The sequence below is a fragment of the Phragmites australis genome, chromosome 20 (assembly GCF_958298935.1).
Source record: "Phragmites australis chromosome 20, lpPhrAust1.1, whole genome shotgun sequence".
Lineage (NCBI taxonomy): Eukaryota > Viridiplantae > Streptophyta > Magnoliopsida > Poales > Poaceae > Phragmites > Phragmites australis.
The window spans coordinates 16,968,288-16,992,931 of record NC_084940.1 but is presented as its reverse complement, the minus strand read 5'-3'; the positions used below and the strand labels follow the sequence as shown (position 1 = coordinate 16,992,931).

The 24,644-nt window shown below is 44.4% G+C and overlaps 2 protein-coding genes across 29 annotated transcripts in view; one reads left to right on the top strand and one right to left on the bottom strand.

Moving 5' to 3' along the window:
- The window catches only part of LOC133901587 (uncharacterized), a 34,044-nt gene extending 17,876 nt beyond the window's left edge, over positions 1–16,168 (top strand). Inside the window, exons 9-18 of one of the 2 annotated variants that reach the window (XM_062342970.1) lie at positions 3,576–3,686; positions 3,886–4,005; positions 4,098–4,242; positions 4,521–4,684; positions 10,329–10,415; positions 10,758–11,086; positions 12,317–12,398; positions 12,504–12,643; positions 12,994–13,249; positions 15,429–16,168. In XM_062342970.1, the coding sequence (XP_062198954.1) occupies positions 3,576–3,686; positions 3,886–4,005; positions 4,098–4,242; positions 4,521–4,684; positions 10,329–10,415; positions 10,758–11,086; positions 12,317–12,398; positions 12,504–12,643; positions 12,994–13,249; positions 15,429–15,764 (1,770 nt within the window). In that variant the 3' untranslated portion in view covers positions 15,765–16,168. The remainder of the gene's footprint in view (positions 1–3,575; positions 3,687–3,885; positions 4,006–4,097; positions 4,243–4,520; positions 4,685–10,328; positions 10,416–10,757; positions 11,087–12,316; positions 12,399–12,503; positions 12,644–12,993; positions 13,250–15,428) is intronic. The other variant, XM_062342971.1, reaches the window with a different exon arrangement.
- A 238-nt stretch (positions 16,169–16,406) lies between these two features.
- On the bottom strand, positions 16,407–24,431 carry LOC133901588 (BTB/POZ domain-containing protein At5g47800-like). Of its 27 annotated transcripts, none has more exons than XM_062342977.1 (9): positions 24,012–24,431; positions 23,827–23,933; positions 23,010–23,079; positions 21,758–21,818; positions 21,294–21,376; positions 21,070–21,139; positions 18,451–18,852; positions 17,201–17,965; positions 16,407–17,108 (listed from the first exon to the last, which is right to left on the bottom strand). In XM_062342977.1, the coding sequence occupies exons 5-9, from the start codon at positions 21,350–21,352 to the stop codon at positions 16,677–16,679; spliced, it is 1,728 nt and encodes a 575-aa protein (XP_062198961.1). In that variant the 5' UTR covers positions 21,353–21,376; positions 21,758–21,818; positions 23,010–23,079; positions 23,827–23,933; positions 24,012–24,431; the 3' UTR covers positions 16,407–16,676. The 27 variants fall into 27 exon arrangements, with proteins under 27 accessions (XP_062198961.1, XP_062198967.1, XP_062198974.1 ...); XM_062342983.1 differs by lacking the exon at positions 23,827–23,933 and having other exon boundaries at positions 16,407–16,565; positions 16,667–17,108; XM_062342990.1 differs by lacking the exon at positions 23,010–23,079 and having other exon boundaries at positions 21,294–21,379.
- Positions 24,432–24,644: the final 213 nt, after the last annotated feature.

Below are 24,644 nucleotides of genomic sequence, written 5' to 3'. Positions count from 1 at the left end.
ACGACGACTTCACTGTCGAGTACGTCCACTTCGAGGAAGCTGGGGGAGTAGGCAGCTCTTCTTCGACGAGCACGTCTACCCCAGTCCCCGAGCCTTCACCGACCCCGGCGTCTGCTACTCCGACAGTGCCACACTCTCCAGCCAGGACCTCGGCTGCGATGAGTTCTTCGCTGGCTCCACCACAGCTGGCACCAGCACCGACAGGCACCTCTCCGGGCACGTCTACTCCAACACCAGCTCGTGTCGAGCACAGCCCGGTTGAGCTCGCTACTCCGCTCTCTCACGACGAGGAGCGCATCGACGCGTAGCACGACGGCGAGCCGTTGCGGTACCGTACGATAGAGAACCTTCTCGGCGACCAGCCGGTGCCGGGACTGGTGCCTCACGACCTGGAGGCGCAGTTGCACCTTGCGTGTGACAACGGCGAGCCTCGGTCGTTTGCAGAGGCCGAGAGACACGCGGCATGGCGTGCCGCGATGCAGTTGGAGATGGATGCGGTTGAGAAGAACCGCACCTGGGAGCTTGCTGACCTTCCTCGTGGTCACCGCGCGATCACCCTTAAATGGGTGTACAAGCTGAAGAGGGATGAAGCCGGCGCCATCGTCAAGCACAAGGCTCGCTTGGTGGCACGAGGTTTCGTGCAACAGGAGGGGGTCGACTTCGACGACGCCTTCGCTCCCGTGGCACGGATGGAGTCCGTGCGACTCCTCCTTGCGCTAGCTGCCCAGGAGGGCTGGCGTGTTCATCACATGGACGTCAAGTCGGCGTTCCTTAACGACGACTTGAAGGAGAAGGTCTACGTGCACCAGCCGTCGGGATTTGCGATCCCCGGCAAGGAGGGCATGGTGCTCCGCCTGCGCAAGGCCCTCTACGGCTTGCGGCAGGCGCCGAGGGTGTGGAATGCCAAGTTGGATTCCACGTTAAAGGGGATGGGCTTCGAGCAAAGCCCGCACGAGGCGGCCATCTACCGACGGGGCAGTGGAGGAAATGCTCTGCTGGTGGGTGTCTACGTCGACGACTTGGTGATCACCGGCACCAAGGATGCGGAGGTGGCGGCATTCAAGGAAGAGATGAAGGCCACTTTCCAGATGAGTGACCTGGGGCCTCTCTCCTTCTACCTGGGAATCGAGGTGCACCAGGATGACTCCGGGATCACGCTTCGACAGACCGCCTACGCCAAGCGCGTCGTTGAGCTAGCTGGGCTCACCGACTGCAACCCAGCTCTCACTCCGATGGAGGAGAGGCTGAAGCTGAGCCGCGACAGCACGACGGAGGAGGTGGACGCTACGCAGTACCGGCGTCTTGTGGGGAGCCTTCGCTACCTCGCCCACACACGGCCGGACTTGGCATTCTCCGTCGGCTACGTCAGTCGGTTCATGCAGCGACCGACGACGGAGCACCAGCAGGCTGTGAAGAGAATCATCCGCTACGTTGCGGGGACTCTCGACCACGGCCTCTACTACCCTAGGTGCCCTGGGGCGGCACACTTCGTCGGGTACAGCGACAGTGACCACGCCGGCGACATCGACACCAGCAAGAGCACGAGCGGGATCCTCTTCCTCCTCGGCAAGTGCCTCGTTAGCTGGCAGTCGGTCAAGCAGCAGGTGGTGGCCCTGTCCAGCTGCGAGGCCGAGTACATAGCGGCCTCCACCGCTTCAACTCAGGCGCTCTGGCTCGCTCGACTGCTTGGTGATCTCCTCGGCAGAGACACTAGAGCGGTGGAGCTCAGGATGGACAGCAAGTCCGCTCTGGCCCTGGCAAAGAACCCCGTTTTCCATGAACGGAGTAAGCACATCCGGGTGAGATACCACTTCATCCGAGGCTGTTTGGAGGAAGGGAGCATCAAGGCGAGCTACATCAACACCAAGGACCAGCTCGCGGACCTGCTTACCAAGCCTCTTGGGAGGATCAAGTTCCTTGAGCTCTGCTCCAGGACCTGGATGGTTCAACTTTCCCACAAGACGACGCACAAGACTTAGGGGGAGAATGATGGGATAAGTCTCTGTGCTGCGTCTCTGTGCTGCATATGGTCTTTGTGGGGCTGCTTCAGATGGTCCTTGGCTGGTCTTTGTGGTCCTTTCTAGGGCTACAGCATCTAGGACAGCATCTTAGCATCTAGGACAGCTAGGACAACATTTAGGACAGCATCTTAGCATCTAGGACAGCTAGGACAGCATCTAGGACAGCATCTTAGCATATGCTTGGCTGGCTAGCAGCCTATAAATATGTATCCCCAACCCCTCAGGTTGGTATGGCATTTGTGTGAGAAATAAACCAGAAAAATTGCCCCAACTCCTAGTGTCATCCTCTCTCGATGAGAGTAAGAATTCAGCTACTACCAAGAGTAAGAATTCAGCGACTAACACTGAGCATAATCAGACAACTGATCAAGATACAACTCCAAAGCTTCCTGATAGACAGAGACAACTTTCTCGTAGGTAGCGGTGGCAACATCAATAGCTGCTTTGTCTCCTTTGTTGATAGATGGTTGCACAGGCTCCGTCGGAAACTCAGGGGAAGGCGAACAAGGAACATCGCTGCTTTTTTGCAACTAAGCCCTATCAGCTTTATCCTTGTTTATGCCTTAATATGCATTTTTCCCACAACTTGTAGAGTACGCATGTACTCACACTTGCTACACCCAAGCCATACTCATTTGGGGAAGATTTTGAGGATTTCACCGAGGATGGCATGTTCTTGGGAGGTGTTCTCCATCGATCGCCTATGGAGTTGCCAGGAGGAATAAAGACTACGCTTAGGCCGGTGCAATTTTATTTGCTTCTTTGACTCTCAAAGGTCTTTTTTTGTAAGACGATTTTATTCGATTAAGTTACGGATATTGTTTTGTTATCATCAATGAAGTCACTATGTGTTAGGATTGATTCTTGGCTCACGCATAGTAGAGATTGGATTGTTTTCTTGGTCCTCTCTCTTAAGACAAAGTTAGGGGGTGTCTTCTCCCTGTGGTCGAGTTTTTTTTGTCTTTTTTTGTAAATCATGATCATTGCCGTGATAATCTAGGTTGTTAGGACCGTAATATGGATTGTAGGATCCCATGGAGCCGACATGAGAGATCGATTCTAGGGTCAAAATATCATAGGATCACTTGTTGGGTTGTATGCTTGTGTAAAAATATGCTCACAATGGGGTTGGACTGTGATATTGGCAACAAACTATGTTACTACACTCAATATTTTATTTTATTAATATCGTTATCTTGTTTACTTTGATATGCTATTTTTTAGCTTTTAACATATTGTTTTAAGCTGAGTACATGTTATCTTTCTTATACTAAATATTTAAATTTAGAAAATTCACATAATGTGAACTAGTTTAAAAAACGATTGGTTTAATTGAGCTAAATGTTAATATGCTCATCCAAAATTCTGAACTTTTAGTTAATATAATTTTTATGTTGTAAACAGATACACACAAAACTTGCTTTTTTATAAAATATGTGTATTGTTTAAAACTTGGCAGGGTCATGATCCATATGACCTTATCTTGTGAAACAAAAACTGTTCCTAGGATCATCTTGGCAACCTTCATATTTATGTGTTATGCTTTTCGAGCAGGTTGAACCTGGGAGTCAAACTGAGCAACCACCTCCTTCTGCTTTTCTTCTACTAAGTCCGGAAGAAATGAGTGGTTTCCGCTTCATGACTATATCGGTGGCACCTCGACCGGTATTCTTTTGTGTCATTCCTGTTTTGTTCTATGATGTTTTTTAATTATCTCGGAAACTTTAAGTTCAGTTTCATATCCCACCTGGCATCTTCAGTTTATATTATGGTTATAAATTTTATCAATGGAAACAAATTGTAAATGTTCTACCCGCCGATTGAATTTTTAAAGCTACTGCTTGTTCTGAAATTCAGTATCCAGACAATTTCAGGTAGGCCTCCCCCAGCGGCCTCTATGGCAGTGGGACAGTTCTTCAATCCAGAGGAAGGAGCAAGTGCATTTTCTGTTGGCAGAATTATTCGCTCCAGCTTTGCTCCTGAAGTTAGTAGCTTGTAATTGTCAAAATATAGGTTATGATGTTTGGTCTATTGTATGATATGTAAAAGGTTGAAACTTGTAATTTTTTATCTCAGGAAATATTTCTGGCAGAGGATCACCCACTGGCTTTAAATTTGTCATTTTCTGCAAGTCTGGGCCTTCTACCAGTAATATTATCACTGGAAACTGCTGGATGTGGAATAAAAAATGCTGGTGACCAAATGGAAGCTGAGAGAAATAGTGAGCTGTTGCTTCTCTTTTGCTCCATAAATTTACTTGGTGCTAGTATCCTAGTCTTTACTTGGTGGTAGTAATAACTAATATTAAGAGCAAATGTAGACATAACCTCTATTTTGGTCTGTAGATTGATATTATCAATTAGTAAAACATCCAATACCATACAATAGAATGTATACCGGCTATTTTACCGGACTAATAATAATGCTGATCATCATGAATAATCATGGTTACGCTTTTTTACTACCTCAATAACCTTCATATGTTTGCTTGTATTGTAGACCTTTGTAAATTGCGGTGCTTTCCACCCGTTGCTTTGGCTTGGGATGTTGTATCAGGCCTACACATTATTCCAAATATATACTCAGAGACTCTAGTGGTTGATTCATCACCCGGTTTTTGGGATTCACCTGAAGGGACGGACAGAACTACAGTGCTAGTCCTGGTAAGGTTCTGTTTATATGTTGTTGTATGCCTTTAAATTTTTGACAGGAAAGTAAGCTCAGTAATGACTAAGGAAAACATGTATTATGAAATCTGGCCCTGCAAAAAATTGAAACTGTTGTCTGGCCCCCAGACGCTGTAAACTGTTAGGACTTGTAGGGTGCTATCAGTTTTTTGGACAATGTAACCCTGCTTACTTATTTTGTCTACTGCCAGGCACCAGCCGTTAGCCTACATTTTACCAAGCCCTAGCATGTTATCTGCTTCTACATTTTCCTATCACCTGTATTGCCAATCACCCATTGCCACAAATTACCCTCCTTGAATCAGGGACCACCTCATTATGGTTGAATCAATACCAGCTACGCCCTTTTTCCCTCTGACACTGACCTACAAGTTCTGACCGTAGTTATTGAAACCAGATTGGTGTTTAAACCACTTAGTTCACCAGTTCATTGGTCTGACTGCAGTTCACTGGTTGGACTGATGTTTCTCTTATAATACTTGTTAGGAATAGCAACTTGTATTCCCTGGATGCTTTGTGCCAATATATATACATGTACATGTGACAGTATGCAAGGAACCCCTTATAGTCTGGGAATATTACATAGAGCAATATATATCTAACACCCACCCCCTTTCAAACTCATGAGGGGATCAACCACACTGAGTTTGGAGAGATAGAACCTATGTTGAGGTGTACTCTGTGCCTTCGTAAAGAAATCAGCTAACTAAAACTCGGAAGGAACATACTGAAGATCAATCACCTCATCCTATACTTGTGTCCGTATGTAAGAAGCATCAAGACCAATATGCTTGGTGAGCTCATGCTTCATCGAATCCTGAGCAATACTAATAGCGCATGTACTGTCTGAGTAAAAAGGAGTAGGTGTAGAAGAAGGAACACCAAAATCAGAATAAGTACGAAGCTGTAAAGAGCTAGAGTGTGAAAAGAAGAGACGACGAGAGATAGTTCCACAAAGAAAGCGCAAAACACGCAAGAGATGACTATAGTAGAGGTGAGTGTGAGCAGAAACTAACTGATTAAGGATGTGTACTGCATAAGAAATGTCAGGACGAGTGACACCAAGGTAAATTAGACTTCCAACTAGATGACGGTAGCGAGTGGGATCCACAAGAAGCTCGCTATCAGTGGACCGAAGCTGAAGGTTAAGCTTTATGGGAGTCTCAACAGTGTGCTCATCAGCGAGAAAAACACGATGAAGAAGATCTTGAATATACTTCTCTTGGGACAAGAAGAAGCCCTTAGAAGTAGAAGTCTCAATCCCAAGAAAGTAATGAAGAGGACCGAGATTGGTCATAAGGAACTACTCGTTGAGACGAGCTTTTACAAAAGCAATATACTTAGAATCATTTACTATAATGATCATACCATTAACATACAAGAGAAGAGTCCGATCACAAGAGAAAGTGTGAACAAAGAGCGCAGGATCATGAGCACTAGCAAAAAAGCCAACGACAGTGATCACAAAAGAAAAACGCTCAAATTAGGTTCGAAGGCAACAAACCATGTCTTTAGGAATAGAATACCCTGGCGATAGGTGCATGTGGACCTCCTAATGCAACTCACCATTAAGAAAGGTATTCTTGACATCAAGCTGGGAGAGACCACTATCGCACAGAGGCAACAACAAGAAGAGTGCGCACTGCGGTCATGTGGGCCACCAGAGCAAGTCTTATCATAGTCACAACCATGCTCCTGTAGGAAACCACATGCGATAAGACGAGCCTTGTAGCGCTCAAGAGAACCATCAGAGCAGGTCTTAACTTTATATAGCTACTTGCACGTAATAGGGCGAACATGTGGGAGAAGAGGAACAAGATCCCACATGCCAGTGCGCTCAAGAACAACAAGTTCCTCTGCCATCGCCTGCTGTTATTGCTAATGAATATCACAATAAGAAGACGGCTCGGCAGGAACAGCATCAGCAAAGCCAAAACGATCAGGAGGACGAATCAAATGGCGATCACAAAGAGAATAGCAATGAGAAGATGGAGGAACTGAATCACCAGAAGGAGATGACTCATCAGAACGTGGCATAGCAAGATGGGCAGCACGAGAATGACGAGTATAGTGGAAAGAAAAAGGCTCAACAATACCAGAAGAAAGAGGAGCTTGTGAGGAGCATAATCAATACGAAAGACATGAATAGGAGTGTCAAACTAAGTGCGAATCATAGCTGCGAAGTGCTTATATATAGATAACACCTTGCTACGAGAAGATATGAAATAAATCCAAATGTGGCGAGAGAAATCATTTATAAAAGCAATATAGTAGCTATGACCCCCTTTTGGAACGAAGGGAGCTGAGCCCAAACATCTGAGTGAACAATATTAAAAGGACATTGAGACACTGACTCACTACGAGGATAAGGAAGCTGAATCTGTTTACCAAGACGATGATGCACGTGAGACAGACCCTAAAAGACCATGACAAATTAATGAAGATAGACGTGACCCACAAACATGATTAAGACGATGCCACTGCTGGAAGGAGCCAATTGTTGAGAAAGCAGAAAGACCGACGACGAAAGGAAGGAAGACAAAGCCAGTTAAGCTCTTATAGATGCTGAGAATTATGACGCTGAGGGCCAGTACCAACCAGAGCACCCGTGTGACGATTTTGAACACATCAAGAGTCAAAATCTAGAATAACGCGATAAACATGGTCAATAACTTGACCAGCTGACATGAGCTGCATGGTGAGTTAGGGAACATGAGTAACAGATGGAACATTAAAAGAAGTGATAAGGGTGTCCCGATCAGCAACAGAAAGAGAAGTACCATCAACAGTAACAATATGAAGAGAAGAAACAAGAGAATGAAGCAAAGATAGACTTGAAGAAACAGAAGTCATATGAAAAGATGCCCCTGAGTTAAGAATCTAAGGTGAAGTACCTGATTGTGTAGAAGGTGATCTTTCAGTGATAGAAAAGGGAGTAGAAGTACCAGCATAACTTGTTGGTGCAGAGCCAGAGATAGCAATCAGGCGGCGAAGCAGCGTCGCAGTCTCCTGCTGAGTGTTAGTCGAATAGGTATCGAGGTAGAAGCACCAGAGGAACGTCGAAGATACTATATTTTCCAGTAGCAATTCACCTTAACATGGCCCTCTTGCTACAGTAGGTGCAGTGAGGGTGACCACCACCACATGAAGAGGTTGCAGAAGACGAAGGAGTCGCACGAGGAGCAGATGTCGGTGTAGACGAAGATGTAGGTGTAGCAGGTGGACGAGCAACCAACACTGAGAGAAGCGGCAACAATCCAAGACCACGTAGACGAGTCTCCTCCAAACGTAACTCCGTAAGAGCCTCCACAAGCATGACATAGGGATATTGTGCAAGCAGTTGAGCACGTCGTTGCTCAAACTCTAGATGAAGGCGAGATAGGAACTCGTAGAGACGTCAAAAATCACGTTCAACACTAATAGGAGCGGCAACCATCAATTAAAAGGGAGTCCAACTGACGCCACACAACCGACATTTGAGCATATAACACATCAATTGTGGCATCACCCTGCTGAAGAGATTGCTCATGGCGAACAACAGATAGAGAGCATCTCCAGAAAGCTCATAGGTCGGACGAAGATAAATTCACATCTGAAAAGCGGTAGAGAACTCAATAGTCTCAGAAGGAATCCTAGGCTCCACACTAGCAACCAGGATAGAACGCGGCAGGTACGAGCATCATTATCCATCTACTGAACACAGACAGACAACTGATCACGGCACAACTCCAAAGCTTCCTGATAGGCAAAGGAACGTCGCTAGAGAGAACACCCTAAAGACGAAGCCCACATATGTGAATGCGCATATGCTACGCTAAGTCCCGGTACTTAAGACCATCAAAGATCACCGAGCACCAAAGAACTTAAACGATGCTCGACAACATCCTGAAGAAGTGATGAATGACAGTGAGGGCGTAAAAGAGAAGCAACGGTTGATGGCAAGAGCGCAAAGATAGCGGTGAGCAATAACGAGAACGTGACAAGCGATTGTGAGAGCGCAAAGAAAACAATGTGCTGCCGCATTTTTTTTTTTGAGCTGCTGGCCAAATTAGTTATACAACTGAACCCGGTGACGGAAAGCAAAAACCGCGGGGCAGAAACTGCCGGCGAGCCAGCACGAGTCAGTCGCGGACAGGCCACCGGCTTGGATCAGGCTGCCGGCGCGGAGGTCATCGACATGGAGGCTGCCAGCGTGTGGAGGTGGGCAGGTCCATCCGTGGTAGCAGTGCACTAGCATGTGGGACCAACGAGGCGGCTACGGTGAGCAGCTGCAGAGGCAATAGAGCGACGCATCAGGAGGCGATTGGCGAGCGCTGCAAAGGCAGCTGCCCGAGTGGGGATTGGATCCGGCTAGTGATGGACCAGTTGACGGGGAGAGCGGCGTGGCCGGCTGGGAGGCGTGTGGATCCGTGCATGGTGGAGACGGCGTTGGTGCAATGGCGAATATCTTATCGGGTGGAGGTAGGAGATGGTGGGCGACGGGAGATGACCAACCGGTGTGGAAGTTGCAACACGTAGGGACGGCTAGAGGAGAGAAAACCCAACCCTAATTGTAGCTCTGACACCATGTTATGAATAGCAACTTGTATTCCCTAGAGACCCTGAGCTAGTATATATACATGTACATGTTACAATATGCAAAGAACCCTTTATACTCTAGAGATATTACACAGAGTAATATATATATATATATATATCAATATTTAATATTATTAAAATACTATTTGAACAGTAACAACAATACTAAAATATTCAATATTGAAAGCGACCTTTCTTGATTCAGTAGTATTCGATGATGTTATTCAGGATCTTTGCAGGTTGGCGAAACTAACAACTCAGCCGGTTGCACAATAGTCGTAAAAATCCTACTCGGTACTCACCGTTCTTATCGCTAGTTTATTTCAGGAGTATCAAAGCTTCCCCTAGATATTCCTAGTCATGAACATATGTGATAAGTTTTTACCATCATCCTAGGCAGTTCCACCCAATGGGAACACTTCTTTACGGACACATAGTTCTCCTTACCTTATTATGATCATGCAAAATGCAGGGATTACCTGAGAACTACCGAAGAGGTTTCTCCTATAGAATACATAGCATAAAAACTCATCTCATATGGACAAACTAGAAGACTAAGAGATTTTCAAAGACAACACTACTTCATTTTCACAAACATAGCTTACAAATAGTTTTCCCTTTCGGGAACCCAAAATACTTACACTCACACGAAGGATTACCTTACAGTGGCACAAATCCTTCATTCAATATAACTATTTTACAAGGTGGGCTTAATATTAGGAGTGAGAGAGAGAGTGCTAAGGATGCTCTCGCTCTTCTTTGAATGCTGCTTGATGGCTGATGGCTGAATCAAGAAAGGTTGCTTTCAATATTGAATATTTTAGTATTGTTGTTACTGTTATCTAACAGTGTCAACTTCCAACAAATATTACTTTTCAGTCTCACAATAGTATCAGAGCTTTGGGGTGTCAAGTTGCATAATATGCATTTTCCTTGTGTCACTGAGCTATTTTTCTCCTTTTTTATTTACCTATTGCTAGAAATTAAAACAAATGATTCTCAACTTTGAACTCATTACATCATGTGTCTTGAAATTTTACAGGCTGACCCACATTGCTCGTACAAAGTCAGTGCTCGTGCTTCACTTAGTGCTGCTGCAAGCAGATTCTTTTTATTGTACTCATCAGAGGTAATCTTGTTGTGTGCATACGCTTTTGTCCATGCACGACTGCAGTCTGTTACCTTTTTTTAGTTGTATTCATATACCAAGGATGATACAATTGTGTTACTGTCTGCTAGATCACATTGATTGTTTAAAGTTATATGATATGGATTTCTTGCTATATTATCTTCCCATCTTTTCACACTGGAACTGAGTTTCACAATACCAAGTTAATGATTATCTAATTGTTTCCATTTTGTTAACATGTCACACCATATTTTCATGGAAATGCTATTTACTGTATTCAGATAATTACATAAAAGATCGTCCATGGCATTTTATTTTAACCTGTAATCTGTTTGATTGCAGCTTCTTGGTTTCATGGTGGCTGTAATGTTTTTTGGTCTGATGCGGCAATCGTCAGCATGGGAACGTGATTCTCCTGTGCCATCCATTTTGTCAGCTATAGAGTCTAATCTGAGACTCCCGAACCCATTCATGTTCCTTTGCTTCATGCCGATACTTCTGTTTGTTGCCTTTTTATTTTTCATGACGGAGCAAAACCCACCATTTGGGACCTTCTTATTGGTGACTATGATCTGCTATATAGTTGCTAATGGTTTCACAATTCTGTTGATAATAAGTTCAAAATTGATTCTTTATGTGGCTGCCATTCTACATGTCTTCATCAAGAGACGGTCAGTACACACTAATATATATTTTCTTTTTTCTTATTAGTAATATGTTTTATGTCTCTTCCATTTTTTTTCTTGTTAAAGATACATTTAATTGAGATCTGATTGGTACTGTTTTAGAGCTGCTAGTTTTAAAATTGCTACTTGTCTTGGGATGGAGATGTTCCATTTCATTGGAGCACCTTGCTTCTCGTATGAGTACATAGCTTTTAGAGTAAAATACACCGACAATCCCTAAACTTGCCATGCTGTGTCACCTAGGTCCATTATTATAGAAAACACTATTTTAGGCCCCTAAACTTGTTAACTGTGTGCTAGCATGGAACCCGTAATGCAAGCATGCCACACCCGGTACAGTGCCAACATGGCATTGGCGGCAACAGCGAGAGGCACGATTGCGGCGGTGATTTGGTAGTGGGAAGTTGCTGGCACTCTAGCAGAGGAAGTAAGACATGGATGCCAAACATTAGTGGCTGAACGACGAGATGGAGCACTGCCGCTACCATGCGAAGGAGTGGCAGAAGAAGTGTTTGTGAGTAGCAGCGGCTACAAGGTGGTGGTTCCGGTGGTGCTTCTGTTGTGGTGGCTGGAGTTTTTGAGGACAAGGTTGTCAAAAAGGTGTACAAGATAATGACTTAGAGGGGAGGAGACATGAGCTGCAGAGGAGCAGGGTGAGGAAGTGGGGCATGGCGAGCAAGGTTGGGGCGGCGACCGAGTTCCACGTTGGCACACAATCAGCGTGCCACACAAGCTAGTAGATGCTGGCTGGCCTGTTTTGGACCTCTCGCTAACCACTTAACAAGTTTAGGGGCTTGAAACTGCATTTTCAGAGTTCACACGCCTAGGTGACACAGCAAGAGAAGTTGATCACTTGACAGTGTGTGTTATACTCTTCTTATCAAGGGGATCGTTGTTGATTAATAATAGCACTGGTACAATATTTTTCTGATCCATCAAGTAGGAGAATATCTATGATTTCAGAACTGACCAGTCTTAATTCTTATGCAAATGATTAATTGTTTTCTTTCTAGTAGAATTTAATCTACAGATTGTTTTATGGTTATCACCTATGGAAAACCATCTCTTGTTTATTTACCTCCTGTCCAGTGTGACTTCATAAGTAATTTGTGTTCTGAAGCACACAATTGTTGTATCTTTTACTTTATGAATTCTGCAGTGACCATACAATCATAAATCAGTTTTTTCTCCTAATCTTGCAACAATGATCTACAGCTGGCAATCATGGGAGGATGGTGTTCAATCTGCATTTCTTCGCCAGTTCGCCACTTTCTTATTCTCATTTCAGTCACTGAAGGTAACATCGTTCTAGAAGTAGAGTGCCTTCAGACCTGCATAACTTTGTCATTCCTTTTCTTGTAGGCTCTTATATTCAGATATTAACTGATCTTTTTTGAAAAAGATTTTCCAGATGATTACGAACAATCCAAATTTAATTGTAGCAGTTGCTACTATGCCACTTGCCTGTTTGGTTCATCCAGCAATTGGCCTTGGTTTATTACTTCTCTCACATGCCTTCCACTCTCATTCAAACCTGTGCAGGTACGTTGTAACCTTTTTTGAGGATATTTTTGTTTTGTTTTAATTGCTGAAATGTATTTACTCCCGCACACATTTTTAGTTCTTACTAATTTCACTGTGTAAGAAAGAGAGCATTTTGTGAGCAGTATATGCTTCATTTGTGTTTTATCTCCAACAATTAATCTGGTAATTACATATATGATTTGCTTTATGGATGAATATTCAAACATATTTTTCATGATTGTTTTAGTAGTTGCACGGAGATTCCCTTTCTTGAATGCATGAACATATGCTCCCACCATGTATATATTATATCATTTGTAATTGCAATATTTTTAAATACTAAAGCGGATACTTTGGTTTTGTAACAGTTTTTTAGCAGCTTCTTTTCGTAGTATCACTCAGAAAAAGGATTTGTATAAATCCAAGACGGGTGATGATCCTGCTCTGCTATCCAAAAGTAAACCAGATGGGCTTCAGCAACTTCTTCCAATGGATGATACTCCGACAGCTGCTAAAAGCTTTACCGACAGTCAACTAGAACTGTTTGACTGTCGGCATGGAATCATGGTCTTGCATCTTCTAACTACACTCATGTTTGCACCTTCACTTGTTGCCTGGCTACAGGTTTGTCATTCTTTCTTACCTGAATATCTAAAGTTGCCTGTTTTCTTTAGTAGTTGTCTTATCGCTAATGGCTGGTGATAAATTTTCTCAACATGTAAATACGCTTTCTCAAACTGCTTCTGTCAGCTGCACTGGCATTCAGTCATCTCAATGGACTGAGTAGCCATAGAGCATTAGCCAACTAGTCAGTGCATTTGTTAAATCAGTACCTAGAAAAAAGATGAAGCTTGGTTTTTATTATCAAACTTTCTTAGTCCGCAATTGATAAGTTATCTTGGTTGGTGAGTGGTTATCTTATTTGTGCACTTAATTATGTGGGCAATATATACCAGCTATATCGAAGCCAATATTGTATTTACTACAGTATGTTAGATACACGTGTTGTATGTGCACTTAGCTAGGCTCTTTTCTGTCATTTTGATGACCTAGTGCATGTGTGTATCTTGGCTTTGGCCCTTTGAATAGATAAGTTGGGTTTCCTGAACATGGTCACCGAGCTTTTGCTCTCACCTAGCTTCTCTCTCCACTACCAAAACTGTAACCCTAAGTTCCCACAAGTCACTGTACCCAGGCTGCCACTGCCACCTCTCTTCTCCTTTTTCTTTCTCCACCTTCCTGCCCGAGCTGCCATTGCTGTCCTCTCTATATCGTCTGCTTACCAACATGGACTGTTGCCGCAACCTGTGTATCTCGACCTCCTTGCCTCTTCAGAGCTGCTGCCACCCAGTTCCCTTGCCCAATGTTGTCGTGAATCCTCTTGGCTGACACCGCCAATGTGGATCTCAGCCGGACACACTCCAGAATCGTAGCCTGATCCCACTGTTCCTGAGCACATTAAGCATGGATCCGACCTCCCAATTCCATCGCTCCCAAGCATGGCGAGCTCAGATTGGGCCTCCATGAAAATGGTTGTCTCCGATCTGGTCGACGCTTGACCTAGCCTCCTGAGCCCACTGATGCACTGGACTGCCACCGCACAGTCATCTTCGACTCTGATACTGCCACCTGGGCTTCTAGGGCTGCTGTTGCTTGGCTTTCCCTATCACTGTAGCCTCAGATCACCACCGCCAGGACTCCCCTGCCTGAAGTCACTGCTGTCCATTCCTCCCTGAATCAGGCTGCTGCGGAATGCCTTGGTGGTTGCCCCTCTCCCTCCAGTGAAATTCGATGGAAGTGGCCCTCATAGCTACTCACGAGCAAGTGGCCCTGTCCACCTCGTGCCCCGCCAGTGGCAGCACCTCGCATTGCTGCTGATGCTGACCAGATTGCTCGGGATGCTACCACTGCATACTCGTGCTAAGTTTGGGGATGTCTTTGAGCTGTATCAGTCTGGGAGTCAAGCCTATGCACAATGGTGTGCTGGTGAGGCCTGTGCTATTGCCATTCTGGTGGGTAGCATTGCCTCGTCATTTCCATGGACATTGGCAAGCTCCTGATTTCTTAATAGATGTTAGAGCACTACATTGCATATAAACATATAATTCAAAATATCTTTCACAAAAATGGAGAAAAAACATCACCCTAAGATACAAACAACTTTGTGCCAAAAACTGAAGCTTATGCGCCAGTAATTTGCAGTCACTTTGCAACATCAACAGGCCAAAAAAGGAATTGTCTTACCAAGAGTTGCCCTATCAGAAAACAGCGATCCTATTGTTGTTGTAGTTGTATATGCAATGAAACGTGAAATGCTGTTGGAAACTTGGAATTGGTTCGTTTCATTCACAAAAAGCCTTAAAATGACTTAAATTTCCTGAAAATAAATTGTTTATGGTCACCAATACTGGATACTCATTTTATAGGTGGTAAACTGGCTGCAGCTTTCTACCTCTAGTTAAGATCATACTTTGATATATTGGCTCCAAGTTAATCACGCCTATCTTAATTTGGAATATAGTTTTGTATTTTTTTTATTTTTTTATTTTTTTTGCCAGAATATAGCTACTCCGATAGGATGCCCTTGGTGAAAGCAAGCCACATCCTACGAACCTCCCACTCTTTAATACATTGCCAAGTGTTGATTTGGGAACCGATATGTTTTCTACTTTATAGCTCAGATATTCTGCAAAACTTCTTAACAAAATATAGATCGGATGCTCATTACCACTGTGCTCAAAACTTTTGCATATCCTATGCTGCTTCATCAATGATGATGACCAGTTCCTTTTTTTTTCTACAGAGAATTGGAATGGGGCAGAATTTTCCCTGGTTCATAGATTCTGCCATTTGTGTTGGTGTTATTCTGCATGGACTTTTCGGATCACAACCAAATGTCAGCTGTATATCGTTCAAGATACCTGGAAGGAGAGGGGGCGAAGTTGGGCTGAGCTTCCTCTACCTCCTGGGCGGCTTTTATTCCTTTGTTAGCTCCATGGCATTGGCGCCTTATAGAGCCTTGTATGCCATGGCAGTCATCGGCTTTATATGTTTTGCTTCCAGAATTATTGAGCGAAGAAAGATGGTGAGAGGTGACATAAGCTCTAGGAAAAGTCGGAAGCACTCACATAGACACTAACGCACATCTTGAAAAGTGTAATTCTGCAATAGTGTGGAACAAATTAGTGTTATCATAGCAGCACCTGGTTTTCGGTTTATGGTTCAAAACTGCAAAGCATTGCTTAGGTGTGGAGGCCAGTTTTGTGAGTGAAAGCAGGGTAGATTCTTGTTTGGGCAGTTGTGGCAGAGCTACGATGAGAGTCAGATTACCATTGTCTGGAGATTACTTGTTAGTGAGAGGTGAGGTCGATGATGGGCTTTTTTTAAGCTCATCGTTTGATTTTGCTTTTCCTGTAATGTGTTTTGTCGGGAAAGATGAATCAGATATTGTACATTGTTCAATGCAAGCGTGTAGCATATGAAATAACTTGTTGCGAGGAGATATTTAAGGATTTTCTTTAAGAATACAATCAGCTTTGACAATTGTTCTAAGGGAGCGTTGAATATTTTCTTTTGGTTATAATATGGATTACGCGTGTTAAAACAGACGATGCATTTGACTGAAATATGGCATATGTCGAACAAATTTGTACGGTCTGTTGAAACTGGCAGATATTTGATGTACAAGAGGTCAATTTCTCAGTTGCTAACACGACTCGACTGGGCAAAGCTTGAAATTCAAAGAAGATTAACACTAATTACAGAGGGAGGAAGAATCTGATCAACATGAACCTTTCCTTCATTGGTGAGCTATCCTAGATTGTATGACTGTAGCCACTTATTAATCTCCCATCCATATTAATTACAAAATCTACCCCTCTCTCATCTTTCAAGTTTCAACATGGATGCCTCTTACATCTCCCACCAAAAATGGGATGCGCTGAAATCAAGAGAGAAAAAAAAAATCAAGAATCACAAGTATGAACAAATTGGAAGCAAGGGGATCAGAAAACAAGGGAGACTCTGTATGATCATGCACACTTTGCTTTCATCACTGCTTGTTCCTCATCCTGCTTCCCCTCTCCTCCGGCGTCCTCTCCTTCCTTGCCGCCGCTGCCGTCTTGGTCGATGCCGACAGCGACCTCGTCATGGCCGCGCCATCGGCCCCCTGGGCACGGTCGCCACGTAGCCGGTGCACGTCCGATTTGTGGCCAGCGGATGACGGCGCTGGTTCGTCCTCCTTGGTTCTTGCAGCGAGCCTGGAGATGGCGTCCAGGGAGGGCCCTTCCGGTGCGATGGCGCCATGGCTGGCACCAACGCCGCCGATGGTCCTCTCCTGCTCGACAAAGAGCAGCTGTACAATGGTGCGCAGTGGCATCCGGTCGTTGGATATTGCCTTCGCCCGCACGTCCGTCGACAGCTTCCGGCAGTCGATCAGCCGGCACAGCCGCTTTTTGTCTGCCTTGCTCAGCTCCGGGTGCTCCTGCGCGCCATTGATAATCTCAAATACATCATAAAAGTTCAGGGATTTCTTAGCGTCCTGTGGAGCACAATAATTAGTGATTGATTTGAAACCTTGAGATAGGTGTCGATGGCGTAGTAGAGGCCGTCGTGGTCGCTGCGGGCGAAGTCCGGCAAGCACTCGGCGAGGTCGACGAACTTTCCGACGGGGAAGTCCCGGTCGAGCGCGATGGTCCGCAGGTACTCATCGAAGATCCTGGCCACCTTCTCCATGGCGGCGCCTACCCGCCGCCGCTCGTCGGGCGCCGCCAGCCGCTGGAACTGCGCCAAGAAGTGCTCCAGCACGGCCTCTGCCGCGCCGACGTCGTACGCATACGGATCGGACGGCAGCGGGATGAGCAGGTCCGCTGCCCTCGCCTCGTCGAGTTGGGACCCGGCCTGCCTGATCAGCTGCGCGCGCGTCGACGACGACGCGCCCACGTAGTTCGCCACACGCAGCAGACGGAGGAGGAACCGGCCGGTGACTGACCCCGCCTCGCCGGGGATCATAGTAACGATGGACTCCAGCACGCGCCGCTGATTCGCCAGCGTCTCCTCGCCCGCCGCCGAGCTCTGCGCCTGATGGAGGACGCCGTTGGCGGCTGCGCCAGCGCCGCTGCCAGAGTGCAGTGGGTCGACGAGGTGCTTGCACGCGTAGACGTGGAGCGCCTCGCCGATGAGCGGCGGCGGGAGAAGCCGCGACGCGCGCACGGTGGAGATGACCGACCGGAACACCTCGACGTCCAGCTCCGAGATGTCCTCCGTCCACCAGTCCTTGGGGACTGACTGGTGGGGCCTCCTCGTGTACCCCGGTCTGGTGTATGTGTAGGACCAGGTGACCTGTACAAAATGTCCCCTGAGTGCTCAAGATGAAGCTACAGGCTAAATTAAAGACCTTTCTTGATTGGAGGATTTACAAAGAAATTTGATATGGTTTGTACGACTTACTACAATTTATATAAAACTATGTGAAATTCATCCTTGTAAAAGAGAACTTATTTCATCGAGGTTTGTGACGGGTTTTATGCACCACATGACCCAAGCTGAAAAAGTCCAATGGCGCAATGGTATTTAACCCAAATGGTCGCCTGGGTCCGAGTCCTAGAAGCGACTTGGGTAGTTATCGACTTTGTAACCGTGCCCAATATATGGTTCATCTAACACCAATAAAGATTCTATTTCCTGAAAAAAAGCACTAATAAATGAAATAAAATGTAACTGGGCCGGGCTGTGAGTTGGGCAAGATAGCCATTGCAGTGACATCACCCTTTGAAAAGTTGGCGCCAAACCAACCACAACTAGCAGAAGACAGCAAAGTGACTGACCTTGGATGGCGGCATGAGGATCTTCTCAACAATGGAGTCGATGCAGGGCTGCACGATGCGGCTCTCGCTCCACCCGGCCATCCGCCACGCCGCCTGCAGCGCGGCGATGGAGTCCTTCCACCCCTGCAGGACGCAGGAGTCGAAGAAGGTCTCGAGCTTTGCCACCAGGTTCCCCTTGGCGACGGCCTCCGTCATCCGGAGAAACCGCGCCGCCAGCATCGCCGGCACCAGGTTCCCCGCGCTGATGCTGATGGAGATGCCGTAGCAGAACTTGGCGCACAGCTCGAAGGCCTCCTCGCCGCCCGGGATGTCGTGGAGCGCCACGGGCACGGGCTCCTCGTCGCCGTCGTCGGTGTCGGAGCAGAGGCGCTGCAGGAGGCCGCACATGAGGAGCAGCGGGAACTACAGGTAAACAACACCTGAAATCAAGAGGCTGGACATTGGAAAGGGGCAAAGCCACAAAATTGCTGCCCTGCTACGTGAATTTTAGGTGTTGTCCTGAAATTCAGTACTAGTCATCTATCAAGGATTAAAGATTTTCTCTTCGAGTCTCTGTACTCTCATCTTTCAATAAATTTGGTGTAATTTTGAGCTCTTGTCCTGAAAAGATGCTCTCATCTACCTGGAGGCAATCGCTTGAAGTCCCCCTTCCGAATTATCTGCTATTTTCATTTTTAAGGTACCGGGAAAATTACACAAAACATATTTAACTGTTACGTCGATTCAGTAGTTCACTGAAGCCAACAATATGGATTTGTACTTTGTAGTTTACGTTGTTGTGGTATGTAGTTCTATTGTCTATTGATGCACAAAAGCAAGAGAAACTTGTGCAGCATTATCATTCTCTTTGTTTTTTTTTTCAGGAAGGTCAGCTCTAGATATTTGTTGGCATACTTTGTAATGCAGATAGCAATCGATGTCATCGGACCGCAACATTTTCATAGTGCTGACCAAGTTGCAGCTGCAAATAATGTGGAAGCAACAAAATGCAAAAGTTCAGAATTTGGAGTTACTTTGTCTCAAGTTACCAACCAGTTCAGATGTAAGAGTGACATGCAAATCTGCCAAAATAGTTTCAGAGGGAATCCTCTTGATTAAAGCACGTATTCTCTACCTGAATGCTTCTTTGTATGCATATATTATCCAAGACTACTAGTAGAAGTTAGGTCATTATTTTATAGAATTAGACAAAAACAAGGATCAAGGAAAGACCAGGAACAAGAGCATAAGCAGAGTGCTGCAAAACCGCCACGGCCTGTCAGTACCGACCCTTGGAAACTGCAGGCAAATAATGGCTTTCGCCACTTGATCACTTTACAAATTGCCAGTAAACTACTCTCATCAGTGGCATTCACGAGACAAGACTTAAAGAGGAACTGGACATTCTATTCTTCCAACATGCTTTACTAGTTTTGCATGTTATTCAGAAGAAGCTTTTGAAGCGTGTATCTGAAAAAGCATGAGACGGGCATTGTTTACGCTCTTATGCATTCCGTTTGGCATGTGAGCTATGACAATCTTGGTAAAGCAGATCCTCAAGCCGATGAACCAACCGAGATTCGTTCATTGATTACGGCAACTTAGTAAAAGCGCCGTAACGATGCCTATGGAAAGAAAGTGATAAAGGGGAACATGTGACACCACAAACTATCATAGAAAGATGGATCTCGTTCAGCGCCCCCTTCCTAATGTATGTTCGTCGAATGACTTAATTATTCAGAGTGGTGTAAAGGTAGTAGCTATCAGATTTGCGAGCCTTTAGAAGTGGTTGCAACTGGAGTTGATTGCTGAAGATATGTTTTGTCAATGAGCTTTGCACTTTCAGTATGGAGCATAATCTTTACAGGGGAGATGTTCCTCGCATTGGATGAGGCGATAAGGGTATTTCAGTTGACTAACAAGTTCCTACAATTACTTTTGACTACGTAAATCTGCGAATATATATATATATATATATATATATATATATATATATATATATATATATATATATATATATATATATATATATATATATATATATACTGTATGTATATTATGCAGGTATGTTCACTGTAGTTCATATCTGCACATACCCCACAAGTTGTAACTCACAGTGTTTCGGGTTGTAATGGGGGGATGTGTGCAATGCGAATAACAAGTTGTAACTCACAGTGTTAACTTATCGTGTTGCAATTATGCATTTATGAACGTGAATTGTAACTGGTCTACCTAACAAGTTGTAACTCACAGTGTTTCGAGTTGTAACTAGGGGATGTGCGCAGTATGAATAACAAGTTATAATTGTAGCTGGTCTACCTAACAAGTTGTAACTTATAGTGTTTCGGATTGTAACAGGGAGATGTGCGCAGTGCGAATAACAAGTTGTAACTCACAGTGTTAGCTTCTCGTGTTGCAATTATATATTTTTGGACATGAAGTTGTAATTGATCTACCTAACAAGTTGTAACTCACAGTGTTTCGGATTGTAACTAGGGATATGCGCAGTGCGAATAGCAAGTACGCATAGGCGCAGAATCTTGTGGAAAACACTACTTGATTAGCACTTCGTAAGCAATGTATACAATGTTTTAAAACAGAAAATGATAATTACTTTGCGTCAATGAAAAGCGTTAGTACCTTGTGTAGCTGATACTTGGTGTTGTTGACATGGATGATGAGATCGGCAGGTATGTCCGATACTACTGACCTACAATGCCATAACAGCTAAAAGTTGTTAAGTAACTCTACTAATTCTTGTCGACATAAAGTTATATTGATCTCACTTCTCTCCAAAATATGTTATATGGCATAAAAGCAAAAATTTCCTAAAGAAAAAAATTAAGAGACTACATGACAGTTACCTGACTGCTTCGGCGGTGTAGAATGTATCGGGTTTTGTTCCAAGCTTCATGTACTTCATTGCGATGGTCTTCTTGATCAGCTCCTGCTAATGAAGCAAGATCTCTTAATTCCCAGAAAGCTTTAGTTGAATTTCTTCGAAAATAAGAGGAGCGCATAAATTTCTTCGAAAATAAGAGGAGAACATAAATTTCTTCGAAAATAAGAGGAGCAGAGTGCAGTTAGTGACCAGCATTCACAATTTATTGAACTACAAACTGTCCATTTCGTCCAATTTCTGACAAAAACAGAAAGAATCACCTTGTCGAGCGTTTCTTTGACTATCGAAATAATACTAGTTCAGAAAAAAAGGGAAAATCATGTGATGATTTGCTCAAACTGTCCAAAATTTTCCACAAACTTGTCAAACAATATCTTGCTCAGTAGTAATGTCTTGTAGGCAGTATTTCCGGAAACAGGTTGTTACCAGTCAAGCTGTGTTTATTTTGAGAGCCTTGGCTAGAACAGAACAGATTGTACAGGAGTTCCTGAAAATAAACAAATTATAGGACCGAGTGAAGCTTTGTTGACAATAATCAGTAGAAATCACATTCAAATACTAAAATCACGCAAAACATCACAAATAAAGCTTGTCAATTGCAAGTGCTTATGAAAATCGCAGAACCTGACACAAAAAGAACTTGAAAAGGTGATGAAAGCAAACTTCTAAGACTCAATAAAAAGCTTCCCCTTCAAGCGACACAGATGCATTGTATCATGCTAAAGTGGATCCTTACCATACCTCGATAAATTAAAAAGAAAAACTCTGAAACCTTAAGATCTGCCAGCTAGAAAGCTGAACCTCGAGCTCATGGAAAATGTGAGGTGACTGAGATGTGGTCCTGCCCCTTCTCATTTGGAGGAAAAGCACAACCAGCCCTTCTAATATATATACTCTAGGAGGAGAGGAGCTTTCAGGACCACACTTTCCATTGTGTGTGTGCGCCCCATCGCCCATCCTAGCTCTCTACGGCCTTTCGTCAGAATATCTTTGAGAAAAATGTATATTATTGATGTGTTTTTTGCATGCATTTTCTTGGGTTTATGCAAGCATGACCTCATAATCATAGTCACACACAAACACACACATATTAGGGGTCTTGTGATTCGAGTAGGCTGACTCACCTTTTGTTGATGGTGTGTTGATGTGACCTGTGCCCAGACCACACAACACATACACTCATCATCCAATACAGAGACAGGGTGCTGGCCACATTAGTGACAAAGGTGTGAGTGGTAGATCAGGCCTCATTAGAGGCAGCTTTTTAAGGAAGCAAAATCTAAGATAAGGTAATTTAGATTTTCCTTTAAGGATAGATGCTACACTACTTGGTTGATGGTGAAAATAAATAATAAAGTAATGCTTGCTTTATTTTTGGGGAGGAAAAATCCAAAAGAAGATGATTTCTAGGAGCTGTGAATCCCTGAAACCTGGTGAATCTGTTTTGTGCTTGTGTACCTAGCATTTCCTCAGTGCCCGAAGCATCAAGGCATTAGGGAAGACATATGGGGCCTCCATGCAACTCATGTCCCTTGAAGCCTCATCATGCACCAAATTCCAGCTTGTAGCATAACATGTAGAGGGGGGGGGGGGGGTGCTAGAGGACAAACAGTGGTGATGGCACTAATACTCTGTGCTGCTTTCAGATGGAATAGTGCTCACCTCAAGCAGGCCTCACCCCACAAGGCTCCACCAGACATGCATGGCTGGTTGCTTGCTATTCCTCTCCTTTTTCCGCTCACTCTTTTCTGCACAAGATGTTGGCAACTTGGAATCATCCCAGCGTCCATTTATGTATGCAGGCTTCATCAGGGTACAAAATGCAGGCTTGCCATGCGTAGTTGAGCATGCAGCAGTGTGGACTTTGAGCACATGCAAATAATGGATAAATTCTTTGGTTGGCTTTCAAACATATCAACAGTTGTCAGAAGTTTGCCTATTGCGACGCCTTTCGGCTTCTTTGTAATACTGAATGGACCCCTTAACTAGTGGGATGTGGACTAAAAGTCTGAAACATCCAGTGCAGCTAGCATGAAATGCATGTACAGCTACAGATGCCAGGTTCATTGCAAGCGAGAGGGGGTTGGTGCGCGAGAGAATTGCTTGCATGATGGAAATATTGGACTATGCAACACATGGATTTAATGTTTGCAGCTGGTGCCATGGCAAAATTGGTACAAGTAGTATTCAATGAATCGACAGCTAATTCTTTGGGAAACAAAAATATTTTTCTTGAATGGACATAAAATGCAAAATAACTTATAATAAGCACTTACTAGACGCGTGTGTGTGGCAACTAAACACCTTTACTTCTCCAGTATGGGAGAAGTGAACTCCATGGACATTTTTTTCAGTCTTAAATGGGCAAAGGAGAATTGTATATGTCTTTGGATTGTATTGTACCCATGCATATTAAAAGGCGCCATAAAAAAAAACCACCGAAGTCCAAATATTTGTATTCCAGAAATTGATGTTAAAGAAGTGAGAAACTGAACTTCAACTTGTCGGCTAAGATAACTTTTGTTGCGATGCAAAGAAAAACCGCAGTGATCTTGATGTGGTTGCAGTTTGATTTCTGCAAACTCGCCATGGATTTAAAGCTCTGTAAATGGACTGGCTCAAGCAGATGTACATGCAAGCGATGGTACTTAGTAGTGAGTGATAGAGAGAGAAAGCTTACCTTAATTAGGATTCGCGCATGAAGCTATCGGAGAGAGATGTCCTCTCCACTCACTGATCCAGAAATTTTGCTTGAGATGTTGCAGGGGTCTTGGAGGGGAGGCTCTTCATTTAGAGAGAGAGAGAGAGAGAGAGAGAGAGAGAGAGAGAGAGAGAGAGAGAGAGATTCTTGCAATACGAGGAGTGCAGGGGCCTGGTGGGTTTAGGTCTCCATGAGTTGAGGAAATTATATAAAGGGGAGAAAGGGGGGATGCTGACAATCAAGAGATATCCTCTCCCTCAAATGCCTCTCCTCTCACATGTTATGCACATAAGATTATCTCCTTATTAAGTGAAATCATGAGAGAGAGAGAGATGATAGAGAGTTGTGTGGTGAAGGAATGAGAGAAATGTGGCAACGAGAGAAAGAGAGAGAGAGAAGGCCAGGATCTTCTTGACCCCACAAGTCGGCGGAGGATGGTGTATTATTGCCATCACTAGCTCCATGCCTCATCAACCTCTCCATAGGCCAAAAAAAGCAGTATGATTTGTTCATGGGAGAACTAGAAAAAAGCTATTGATGTATTTTTCATTGTTTTACCATAGATAAAGTGGCTTTTTATTGGCTTAAATTTAGTTGTACCGTACCTCTTTT